Source organism: Anoplopoma fimbria, chromosome 13 (genome assembly GCF_027596085.1).
Source record: "Anoplopoma fimbria isolate UVic2021 breed Golden Eagle Sablefish chromosome 13, Afim_UVic_2022, whole genome shotgun sequence".
In the NCBI taxonomy this organism is placed as follows: domain Eukaryota; kingdom Metazoa; phylum Chordata; class Actinopteri; order Perciformes; family Anoplopomatidae; genus Anoplopoma; species Anoplopoma fimbria.
The window spans coordinates 12,023,816-12,036,083 of NC_072461.1; the positions used below are offsets into that span (position 1 = coordinate 12,023,816).

Here is a 12,268-nt window from a genome sequence, read left to right on the forward strand (position 1 = left end):
CAGATTTTCCTCAGATCACTTCAGCTGCAGACTTGACTGGACTAGCTGGGTTCCCTGGTCCTGGATCCACTCTCTCGATTGATCCAATGTTGAAGCATTTGGATGCATCTATTTAATGATATTTCATCTACTTTTCTTCCTACTTTTCAGCCGTTTTTTTTAGGACGAGAGGGTGGAGTTGAGGAGGGATTTGCATTGCTGTGCCTCTATCCTGATTGATAGTTTGCCCTGACAGTGACCTCTAAATAACAAGATGGCCCTAAAGCATCCACCACTTTATCATCTATTGTACCTAAATGGAGCATAATTTACTAAATGAACATCATGCTTTTCAAATATTGCATATGGGCTCGATCGCTACTTTCAAGTCTTCTTCTGTATTGAAAAATACTTTAAACTAGCCATTGAGACCATACACACTTCTGCAACCAGAGGAGTCGCACCCTGCTGGTCAGTAGAGAGAATGCATATTTAAGGCACTTCCTCATCCGCTTCACTCTTTAGGACCAGAGGTTATGTCCACTTCTTTCATACAGTCAATGGTAACAGCCCACCAGGGAATCCAGGAAGTACTCCTTTGTGTACCACTTAGATTCAGTAATTAACACAAATATCACATTGACGGTGAATGTAATGACGGAATGTGTGATCCATCCTCCCCTTCAGTCACTGATATACAGAAAAGTAACACTAAGTATTTACACATTTTGGAGTCTTGACAGATTCCTACATCTCCTCATACTACCCTGAGGAGATGCCATTTTTAGATACCCTTGGTTTTGGTGTGAAATTTTGACTTGGAATGTTTTATTTTTAACCCAATATGTATGATCAAATTGACCTGAATAAGGTATATTTCCCTTACTGTGTTTTTTTATACCCCTTATTATGCATTCTGTACATTGATTTCATGTTTATCTTTATTATCTTTAAGTATATAACATGATCCAGTGCAATATAACCCATGATTTATAGCCTAAGCTAGTTTACAGTACCCTTATATAGATGGGCGTTTAAAATTCACAAGATCCAACAAGAAATTAGACACAAATCAAATACAGCAATAACCAATGCACAAAACACAATCAATGAGACAAAATAATTGTCATAAAGCTCAATGACAAACCCAAGATCACTCATGACCACATGGCTTGTCCCTCTATTCAATTTGACTTTGAAATGAGCCATGATCCATTTGGAATTTGAATGTTTAGGCATAATATAAGCAATTTGAAATTAATTTCTTATCAGCTTCATGTCCTGAATTTTATTTGCAAGATTATACATCGTTATAAGAGTAAGAGTGATGTCATTCATTCACCCTTTTCTGGTGTGATGACAGTGTCAGTATCAGTGTACTATACTCAGAAATACCTAAATATAATGTATGATGCATATGTTAACTTACAGTATCACCCCTGTAATTTCAACATGTAACACACTAAAGGAGGCAGGAGGCTCGGTCTCGGATGATTGAGGCAGGCCGAGGAAGTGGTGAGGATTAGATGATGAAACGGGAAAAACTGTGGTTTTGATTTTCCATGAGACAAAGCTAAAGCTTTTCTTTTATGTGTCAGAAACCCCTTCAGGGAATCAGAGTTGATCGATCCATGCCATTGTGTAATGAATTTGGATGCCCGATGTTTATAGAGATGACCTTTGCGTATCATGTCATGTATTGGTAAATGACCATTAAATTGGGAAACATTGGTACAAAGGGAAACAAGTGATATGTACTTTTTAAGGGCAACTTTTTTCCCCCTCTTTTCGATCAATACAGGAAGGACAGCTGGAGGCAGAGGCAGACAGCAGAGAGCCGGCAGAAATACCAACCACAGTCGGGATACTGCTCTATCCATGACCACAGCACTGCCTTTCTGAGTTTGATTTGTTTATGCAGCTGTTACAGTTAAGTGTGATGGAAATATTAAATCAAATTATAGTAATTAACCTGCCAATAAAGTGATAGAGGATGAGTCATGCATTCAGGGCCACAGTAAACCACAGCAGCTTTGTATTCAAACATGTGCATTTCTTGTTTTTTTTCACCATATCTTAAGAACGTTTTGGTATACATTTAAATTTATGAAGACAGCTTTCACACTTAACTCAAACCGAAATTAAAAATTATAGATTCTCTGTGCAAGCAGCTTATTACGACCAATATTTACGTCTGTTGTCAGGCGGCAAGCTCTAGTGGTTGTAGTTCTAATGAGGGCAAAGGAGGAAATCAGGTGATGTAGTATACAGAGTAACAAGGTCAATTTAGGAGGAGGAGGGCGGGTTGAATGGAAGGGTCAAACAAGCACAGGACTTTCACCCAGTAGGCTGCTGTTAATGTCCAATGTGAAACCAAAAGTCAATGCGCTGAGTTATTTTAAGTTACAATGACACATTAGGTAACAACGGTAATTATTTTAACCTAAACCATGATCTTTTCCTAAACATAACCAACTATTTTTGCACTGTTAACCACGTGTTTAAAAGTGCGACCTTCTCACAACGCTATATGAGTCAGTGATATATGTGGTTTTGGATGTGTTGCATAACTCATACCGCTTAAAAATACATTTCCTACAGTGGGAGGGACAAACTATAGGGCCTTAAATCTGTGCTCCAGACAACTCGGAGGCCCAATTTTCACAGTTGAAATTTTTAACTTCTGACCTCCAAGCATTCCAAGTACACAAAGCAAAAATCATGGCTGACTATGACAAACGGTTGTTTCTTTGGCAAATGTACAAAAAATTGAACCATTAGCGGTTCAGCTTCCACTTTTGTCTAGCATTTTAAAAATTTTATCCAATAACCTTCTGTGCAGAGAAGTCATCTTTAAGATATGGTTTACGTTATCCAGCTATCTAATAACATGTCGACATATGTTGACATCAATTTACATGCAAAACTGATTTTACGATTATATGATAGTATGTATTATGTTAATGAGATACAGGCAAATATACTTTATCATTTACAATGTGCAATTGTTGTTAACATCAGACAGATGCTTCTTCGTGAAGTTTCATTGAACATTTTTAGTAAGAAATTGGACATTTTCGAGATCCTAGCCTTCTGGAATGCATCATAAGCACACCAATACTGTATTTTTACATTTTACTTAAGACTAAATCCACTTTTTTAGTAAGTATGTACAGACCCTTTTTATACCGTCTATTGATCCCGGTCCCATATTATAGTTCTCATCGCAAAATTTGTTATTTTCCTTTTTCCAACGTAAAGTGTCAGTAGTCCCGCTCATGTAAATCAATCACAACTTGTACACAGTCCAGAGAAGAGAGCTAATAAAGCAATACAGTTAGGAACACCTGTGTAGCTGGGCCATTGCCATATAAGGCCTTTTCAAAACAAAAGAGCTGTATGTAAAAATAACCTGACAATGATATTTATTATTCATCTGTGATAAAAGTGTTAAAATGTAGATTTAGCATGTGCTAATCTCCACAGTGATGCTGCGTTCAACACTGTATTTGAGTATGACAGTAACCTTCTCCAGTGTTTCACAGACATCACAGACTCATATGCATCGGATCAGTCTGGTGAGGGATAAGCTGGGGAATATCAGACTGCTGAAGGTCAGGTATTTGAGCCTCTACTTGGATTTGCTCCATAATATCATGCCGCATGCTCTCATCCTCTACAGCCTGCCCCAGAAACACACCGTTGACTCAATGTACACACCCAGGGAATCATCTTGCACTTTACCAAGAGTGCATCAATTATCAGGTAAATTAAATTTAGCCATATTGTCTCAGTTTCATATTGCAGATTACGTGAATGTTTTTAATAATGCCGGCAGCAGATCACCAGGTGGGAATCCTGATATTGCTTGTGTAATTATATTTTATTGTAGCCTAATATCTCTTTTATTGTTTCTAGTTCAGGGCAGGCAGCATGGTCCATGGACAGAGGAGTCAGATACACATTTAATATTAGCAAAAGAAAGAGAGACTTTAGATAGAAGTCTAAATTAATCAGTCGCACAAAGTAGTGTAGTTCTAACATCGCTGGAAGCAGTAATACAGAACACATGCTCCAAACAAGCACGTGCTACCAATGGTTGAGCCAAGAACAGGCACTGCACTGGTTGATAACAATGGCAGCAAGTGGTTAAGTGAGTGGATCACATGTGGTTTATGGGTTGAAGTGCTATGATTGGCCTGCCAAACTGAAAGGTTGAGTTTATTAAGGTACACGTTTCAGTGCTTCATTATGAGCCAGATAGATCTCTTGATACATTCTTTGTACAAACATGTCCCAGGTGTAGTTACAGTTTGGCAACCAAAACAAGGGTTCATGCCAATCTTGGTTAAGCAACTATGTGTAGAATTATTCTGACTCCAAATGCTTTGCTCAAGCATAATCACATATTTTTTAATTATAGTTTTCAGAAGCAATATTGTGTTTGATAGTGAAGTTTTTTTAAGAGGTGTTAAATAACCTAATCAACATTTTTCCAACAAAGCATATCAGCCAATGCAAATTAGTTGTATATGACCATCATTTTTAGAATACAGGTTGGCCTTACAGCAGCGGAACTACAGTGGAACTCCATCTAATCTGCACAGTAATCCTACTGCTGCACTCCAGTCAAGTATAGTTAAACTAGTTGTGTACCATTCTTTCAGCTCTTGCGATCCTTGAAAACAAAGCTTGCCACTTTACTTTATCTGCATGGCTGGCAGCACTTACGCTGATTGCTCTCCCAATCATTTTAAATAAAAAAAGCTACAAGAGGTGAATCATTTCAAGTGTTGTCCTTAAGTGCACCTTTCACATCCATTGTAGCCCTGTCACAAGTGCCCAGTCCAGAGCAGGATTTAACAAAATTGGTCAGCAAAGGCAGAGGTGGTCATTTGGAGTTTTCAGTTCCTTTCTGTTTGAAAATCTTTCCTATCTAGAACATTCTGTGTAATATGATATGGTTTGCTTTAATGTGTTGTGCTGTTTGACTCAGTGCCGCATGAATGCTTTGTTCCAGGAGAAAAGGTTTGGTAACCTATGATCCACAAAGGTGGCAATTATTATTTATTTTTTTGGTACATATGGGTCTATGATTTCACACAGAAGTAAATAAAAACACCATTTGTAGCCGATGACCGTGGGTTTTTGAATGACGACTGTCTCTAGTAGATTTAATCAGATATAGCAAAAAAAACATTCGCTTTCTAATAGCTAAAACCGAGGTGGTCGGCCCCTTTTTCTTTATACATCCATGGTCTGTCCAGATTAGCTATCTTTAAATGTAGCTATAATTAAATCTTGTGGTTTCCTTCCAAGCTTAAAGAGAATTTACTAATGATAATGCTCTATATTCAGTCTTTGCCATAGACTGTATATAAGAAGCGGACGCAGTCATTGGGAAGTCTCCCATTGTTTTGTGGACCACCATTATGAAGCTTTGAGTTCGGCAATTTTGCTGTTGCCTATTTTTTTTTTTCAACCAGTGAATAGAAGTTAGCATATTTGGAATGAGGAGGAGTGACTTAGAGACGCAGTATACGTCTCTGGTAGCGTCAGTGATTCACAGTAAGCCCGCCCTAAAGCATATCCTGCTTTATGGTCTATTTGACTCTAAATGGACCATCATTTACTAAATGGAGATGGTGCTGTATTGAAGAAGTTGTGAAACTATAGATTGAGACCTTAAACTCATGTTAACAATGTTTACTGAGGGGATAAATCAAGTGAGAAGTAAGAGTCATTTTCTCATAGACTTCTATACAAGCAGACTTCTTTCTGCAACCAGAGGAGTCGCCCCCTGCTGGTCTGTAGAGAGAATGCAAGTTTTGAGACACTTCTGCCTTGGTTTCACCTTTCATAACCTGAGATTGACGCTTGGTTTTAGCTAACATAAGCTTGATGCATTGTTGACGTTAGCTGTGTAGCAGCCTGCTATGTTTCTGTTAGTGGATCTCTGGCTGTCGTGGTATATAATGTTATTGATTGTCAGTGGTATTCCTGTTGAATATTTTAGTAACATCCTGCAACCGTCATAAACCAGGGGAAGAAACTGGCTTCCATCCTTCTTTCTGATAAATATAAAGCGAAAGACATTGTACATTATACAGACCAAGCAGATGGATCTTTGCAGGAGATTCTTTGTAACTGCACATACTAAATATTATAACTGCAACTTTGCCAAATAAGAAATGTGCCATAAGGTTTTCTGGCTTGCAATTATTCCGTTTTTAATTGTCTCATTAATGTAGACACATTTTCAATCACAGATGACAGATAAACAACGAGCAGCACAAATTATGAAAAGTGAAATGGTTCTGGTCGTGTGTGACGATAGGCCTACATTGCACACTGCAAACAGCAAGTGGCTCTGGCGGTCCTCTGACTGTCCTTCAGCAACATGGCCTTGAATAAAAAAATGTTGTCCTACAACCAAAGTGTCCAGAAGTACGACACTGAATCCTCTGCTCAGAGGCAAAAAAAAAGGGGGAGAAAACACATCTACATCTTTAGCAAAAAATATATATCATTATGACAAATTGGCTGGTATGTTGGTGCAGCGGTTAGATCTGTTGCACCCGCCTTCAAAACATGTCAAATAGTTTTGTGGTGTCAGAGTAGCCCAGTTAGTAGGATTAAGGTGTAACTGTTATCATAGCATACTGAGTCAGTTATTAGTTAAAATTCCATATGTTATATTATGAAAAATACAGTACAAGCTCAGTTATGCATAGAGCATTGCCAAACTAATTACAATGCAATTAATCAAATTACCATAAACTAACTGCCACCCTTTTGAACACTGGGCCCCAGTGCGGTTGCCCGCTTTGCCCAATTGGTAGTCCGGCTTTGCAGCAGGGCTACTTCCATCAGGTGAGTTTTCTCTAAGAAACCCTTCTTCGAGATGTACTTGGCAGTCTGCTCTGCCTGTGATTGAAGAAGAAATAATTAGTAATTACAGTGACCACATATCTGGACTGGCAGTCACTGCTACACTGTCTCTTGAAATGTATCACCAGGTTTGGGTTCGGGGCGGCTGTGGCGTAGTGGAGAGCAAGGTAGTTCTCCAATCAGAGGGTCGGTGGTTCGATACCCGGCTTCGGCAGTCGATGTGTCCTTGGGCAAGACACTTAACCCCAAGTTGCTCCCGAAGGCTTGCCATCGGTGTGGACTGGATGTTGCATGAATGTTAGTTAGAGTCTGATGGTGGCACCTTGCATGGTAGCCTGTCATCAGTGTGTGAATGGGTGAATGATATGTAATATACTACTGATTGTAAGTCGCTTTGGATAAAAGCGTCTGCTAAATGACTGTAATGTAATGTTTGGAAAATTGTTTTGGAATAGCAGATACAGCTTTGTCACATTTAATAATGAAGTGGAATGAACACATTGTGTTTTCTGCTTTAGCCAATAGTTTTTCCAGGGCTTTAGCAACGACTCCTGGCCGATGCTTTTACAGTGAGCACACATGCATCCATGCAGCATCCCCCCCCCCGGTCCCCTCCTCTCCGCCTCCCTCACTCTGCCATTGGTTAACACCAGGCAGGCTCGCGGAGTGATGATGATGATGATGATGATGATGATGCTGCCTGGGAAAAGGGGGGTAAAAGTCGGAGCGCACGCCTCTCCCGCTGCGCACACGCGCACGGCCGAAGTGAAGTGAAGATGCTTATTCTTCCCTTCCGACCGGCAGTCCAGCTCGTGAGCCGATCACTTCTTCATCTCCTCACCCTCCTCATCCTCATCCGCCGAGCTGCCCCTCTTCTTCCCCGGTTTACTGGAGGAACTTGTGCAGTCCAGCTCGGAGGAGGAGGCGGCGGCGGAGACCCGGAGCGCAGGCAGCCCCGGAGCGGACCCGTGGGGAGCTACGCGCCGGTATGGGTGCGCTGACACACGGACGTTACCTCTCCGCGATGGGCCTCCTGCTCCTCGCTTACTGCGCGGTGTCGGTGATCTCCAAAGGTAAGAGCTGTGCGTGTGGACTACCAACTACCAGGCGGTGTTGTTGTTTGTGCCATCATCCCCCCCGGTGGTTACGCACCACCTGTCACGTTTCTCATCGCGCTCGAAAAAGATTCCCGGATCTTTCTGAAGGATCCCCAAACACACCACTGTAGTCATTTCATCCTCCAGGGTGTGTTTTTGATTCATCCTCGCGACTTAGTGTCACTGTTTAAAGCTTTCTCCCCATCAATGCGCAGCAGAGCCTCTGATATCGATCCATCAAGCCACAGCTCTCACGCCGTCAAGTTCTCACACTGTTCATCTGTTAATTGCCCCGTTTTCACTGTGCTGATTCTTTAATGAATCCATCATCATGCGTTCTCAGAGAAAGGCTTTGATACAGAGGCACGCCTGTGCAACAGGCATGCCAGCGCGTCTCTTTCTCCCCCCCAGCCCCCTCACTCTGGGAGTTACTGTGCTGCTTCTGTCTTCATTTGAGCACCATCCACTCCCTGATATCATGAACTGGATGCAGTGTCAGGGAGCATAAGGGGGGGGGGGGACAGGCATTCAACATGAATCCAAGCACTAAATAAGAAAAGGATTTTCTATTTTTTAAAGGGCAGGAAGGCTTTTGATACCACCTGGTTTACATAAAAGATAATGTTTTACACGTTTTGTTGGTAAAAAAAATAAAAAAAATGCATGTGAATGTAAGTAAGGTGGCTGTGCGCAGTGGGAAGCCTGTTGGGGATTGGGCATCCTTCCCAGTTTGATGTAAGCTATTTAACCAGTGGACTTTGGTGTTGGTGCTTTGGGGCGGCTGTGGCGTAGTGGAGAGCAAGGTAGTTCTCCAATCAGAGGGTCGGTGGTTCGATACCCGGCTCCGGCAGTCGATGTGTCCTTGGGCAAGACACTTAACCCCAAAAGTTGCTCCCGAAGGCTTGCCATCGGTGTGGACTGGATGATGAATGTTAGTTAGAGTCTGATGGTGGCACCTTGCATGGTAGCCTGTCATCAGTGTGTGAATGGGTGAATGATATGTAATATACTACTGATTGTAAGTCGCTTTGGATAAAATGACTGTAATGTAATGTAATGTAATTTACACCTTGTGAGTCTGAGTGTGTCATCATGGCAGATAGTGGTCCTGGAGGCACCAAATGTAGCGCAAAACTACCTCCGAAGCTGGTTTAAGTACTTTGCCGTGCAGGTGGTTTGTATATCCATCATCACCACGGTGCAAGATGCAGTCCCAAAAGCTTCTTAGGCTTGTCGTTGAGATTAAAAGGAAGGCTGCCATCGAAGGTTGGAGTGGTCCAAGCGAGGGTGGCAGGAGTAAGGGGTTTAGGATGTGAGGAAGGGGGGCAATGGCCCCAACGTTTCACGCCCCTACTGTTGTGATCCCAACACAATGTGGTCTCTAGTATGATTTTTATTAATACATTTTTTTATGTTGAACAAAAAAAACACAGTGCACATTTTTTTCAGTTTTAATCTGGCCGCGACCTCCAGTCCTGAAAAGTGAAGCCAATGCAGAAGTGTCTTACACTTGCATTCTCTCTACTGACCATCAGGGGGCGACTCCTCCGGTTGTATAGAAGTCTATGAGAAAATGACTACTTCTCTCTTGATTTATTCCCTCAGTAAACATTGTAAACATGAGTTTATGGTCTCAATCTCGAGATTCAAGTCTTCTTCAATACAGCATGATGTTCATTTAGTAAATTATGATCCATTTAGAGTCAGATAGACCATAAAGCAGAGTATGCTTTAGGGCGGACTTGCGGTGATTGAAAGATCCCTATGCTACCAGAGCCGTATACGTCACTACGTCACTCAAAATATGACTGGCGACGGGCAATTCACGTCAGTTCACAAACCAATGGACGACGTCACCATTGACTACGTCCACTTCTTATATATAGTCTATGGTTTTGACGCAAAGAAGTCTCCTAACTGAGGTTTTGCTGAGTTGTAGCCACTGCATTGAAACTCACAAATTCTTGCAACACAAGAATGTGTTTGCCTTTCCAGTTATCTTATTGTAACTGTTCTCATCTTATCTCTTCATCATTCTTGCTCACCGAGCAGCCTGTTGTTACTGTAGTCTGTGGGTGAGAGAGAGAGTTTGAATCTGATGTGATATCACTGATTTCCCCCTTTGGAGCCACTGTATGTTCTGAACTCACTGTATGGCAGCCACGTGGAGCTGAACTGTGCGCAGTAATAGATTGAGGTCACAGCATCACGACTCCATCGCCCACTGCAGTCGCTGAACATGGGTGTGTAGAGTCACACAGGAACTCTCCAGCTTTTTCATTTACGTGGTGAATCTGTTGAACTCTCTCTGTCTATATTCTGTGTTAATGATGCATGGCGAGGATATTGTACGCCAGCGTCGCTAGGCTTTTAAGTGTTTAGAATGCACTCATATGTGACTATCAGATAGAAAAATATGTTATTAACGCGCAGTATTGTTTTTAGTTTATTAAATGAAAGGGAAACAGGTGTCTTGCTGTACAAATCTGTAAAGGCCACTTGTAAAAATGATGAGAAATGTGAAAACACAGAGAACGTAATGCATCCTTACAATGCAGCTATGCATTTAAACCAGTGGCTCAAACCAATTTGTGGCATGTGACCACATTATTCTTCCTGCAAGCCCCATTCTCACAGGTTGAAAACAGTATACATATGAGCCATGAGAGGTTTAAGGCTCCAGCTGTTTATCATTGCACCGCCATGAAGTTGGGGGACTTTACTAGTGACAGATTAAAAAAGGAATCGGTAAAAATTGAAGCAGCATAGGTCCTGATTTTTAATCCCTAGTATCCACAACCAGTGGAATTCCCACAATGCAGCTTGATATCCATAGTTAGTGTATTACCTACAGTAGATGAAAGTCAGAACACTGCCAGTTTGGAGAAGCAGACAGGAGTACCAACATGGAAGCTAAGCAATGTACAGTGTGCTCTATAATAAAAATATTTTCATCGTTTTACCTTACAGTCAGACAGCTTATCTGACGGGGATTTAAAGATGTTGTATCCATTGTCAAAGCCACCAGACTCCATTAAAAAATAGATATTTTTACATTGTTAAAATGTGGTGTTCCATTGTGTGACTTTGGTGAATCCAAACAAACCAAAGTTCTGCATGGTAAAATTGCTGCTTTTTTAATGGGCCCGATGGCTTTGGCGAGTGCATAAGCGACGGCTTCAGTTTCCCGTTGGATACATAGACTGTATAGCTGACTAACGGATAGATAAACCTGCTAAAATATGTGTTGTTGCTGCCCCTGTTTATAAGAGTACATTACTTTGCTCCCCTGTGTGAACTGTCTGCTTTCTTTAAAATGGGGAAGTGCCGACCACCATCTACTGTATGGATTTAAGTACCTCATACAAGCCCACTTTAAAACACCCAGACTATCCCTTTAAGTCTTAAGCCTAAACCCTACTGATGTCATCAGGGTTATATCAATTGAACTATCCAGAATTTCAAAAGAAAAACAAATATTAGAGAAGGTATCAGCAGTTTAAAATCCACTAAGAGCTTGTCTTTTTCTGCCTCCTGCGAAATTCAGCCTTCAGTTTCCCAGCCACTGTTGTCAGAAGTGAAGTTGTGGAGTTCAGCCTATTCATTCCCAACATACAGAGGCAGAAAGAGACACTTCAGATGCAAGGTTATGAATCTACAGACAAAACAATGTGTGTATAAAGACACCTGCCAAGGACGAAAATATGTATATTTATCTGAACTTTATTCAGCATCTCTCTTGCCAGCCAGCTGGGAGAGCCGCGTTTGCAAATCTGAAGCCTTTTTTATTGCAATAAAACTCTAAAAAGACAAGCTCTTTCATTTTGTGAATTCAGCTTTAAAGTGCCCCCACAAAGTAAAATCTGAAAGATTAAAAAAGAATACATAAAGTCTTTTTGTCTCTCTCTTGTAGAGAAAAAAAGGGCTGATCATACAAGCATATATATATTTATATATATTTTTTTTTTTCATGTTAACTTTGTTCATAAATTTGTTCATAAACAGCAGCGTTAGAAGTTGAGGAATTACAAAACCCAGGAAGCCTGAACTCTAAACACAAACTATGTTGTCCACTGTGTAGCAAAGAGATCATAAGCAGAGATTTCAAAGAGGCAAACGATCTGACAGTGTTTGATCAGTGCTGCTTAGGAGACAAATTGTTAGAAAGTTGACTTTATTCAAAGTTTAGATTTGTCACTTCCTGTGTGAAAATAGTGGGGCAATACCAGGTCAGATCTGCAGTTTGTCACTTATAGGGACAAGGACTTTTGTTTTCCATGTTGCCTAATAACAAAGACACA

The 12,268-nt window shown here is 41.0% G+C and overlaps 1 protein-coding gene across 1 annotated transcript in view; it reads left to right on the plus strand.

The window, feature by feature from the left end:
• The first annotated feature begins 7,858 nt into the window (after positions 1-7,858).
• Positions 7,859-12,268, plus strand: part of unc5db (unc-5 netrin receptor Db) — a 195,478-nt gene continuing 191,068 nt past the window's right edge. Inside the window, exon 1 of the mRNA XM_054610379.1 lies at positions 7,859-7,943. Within this exon, the coding sequence (XP_054466354.1) occupies positions 7,859-7,943 (85 nt within the window). The remainder of the gene's footprint in view (positions 7,944-12,268) is intronic.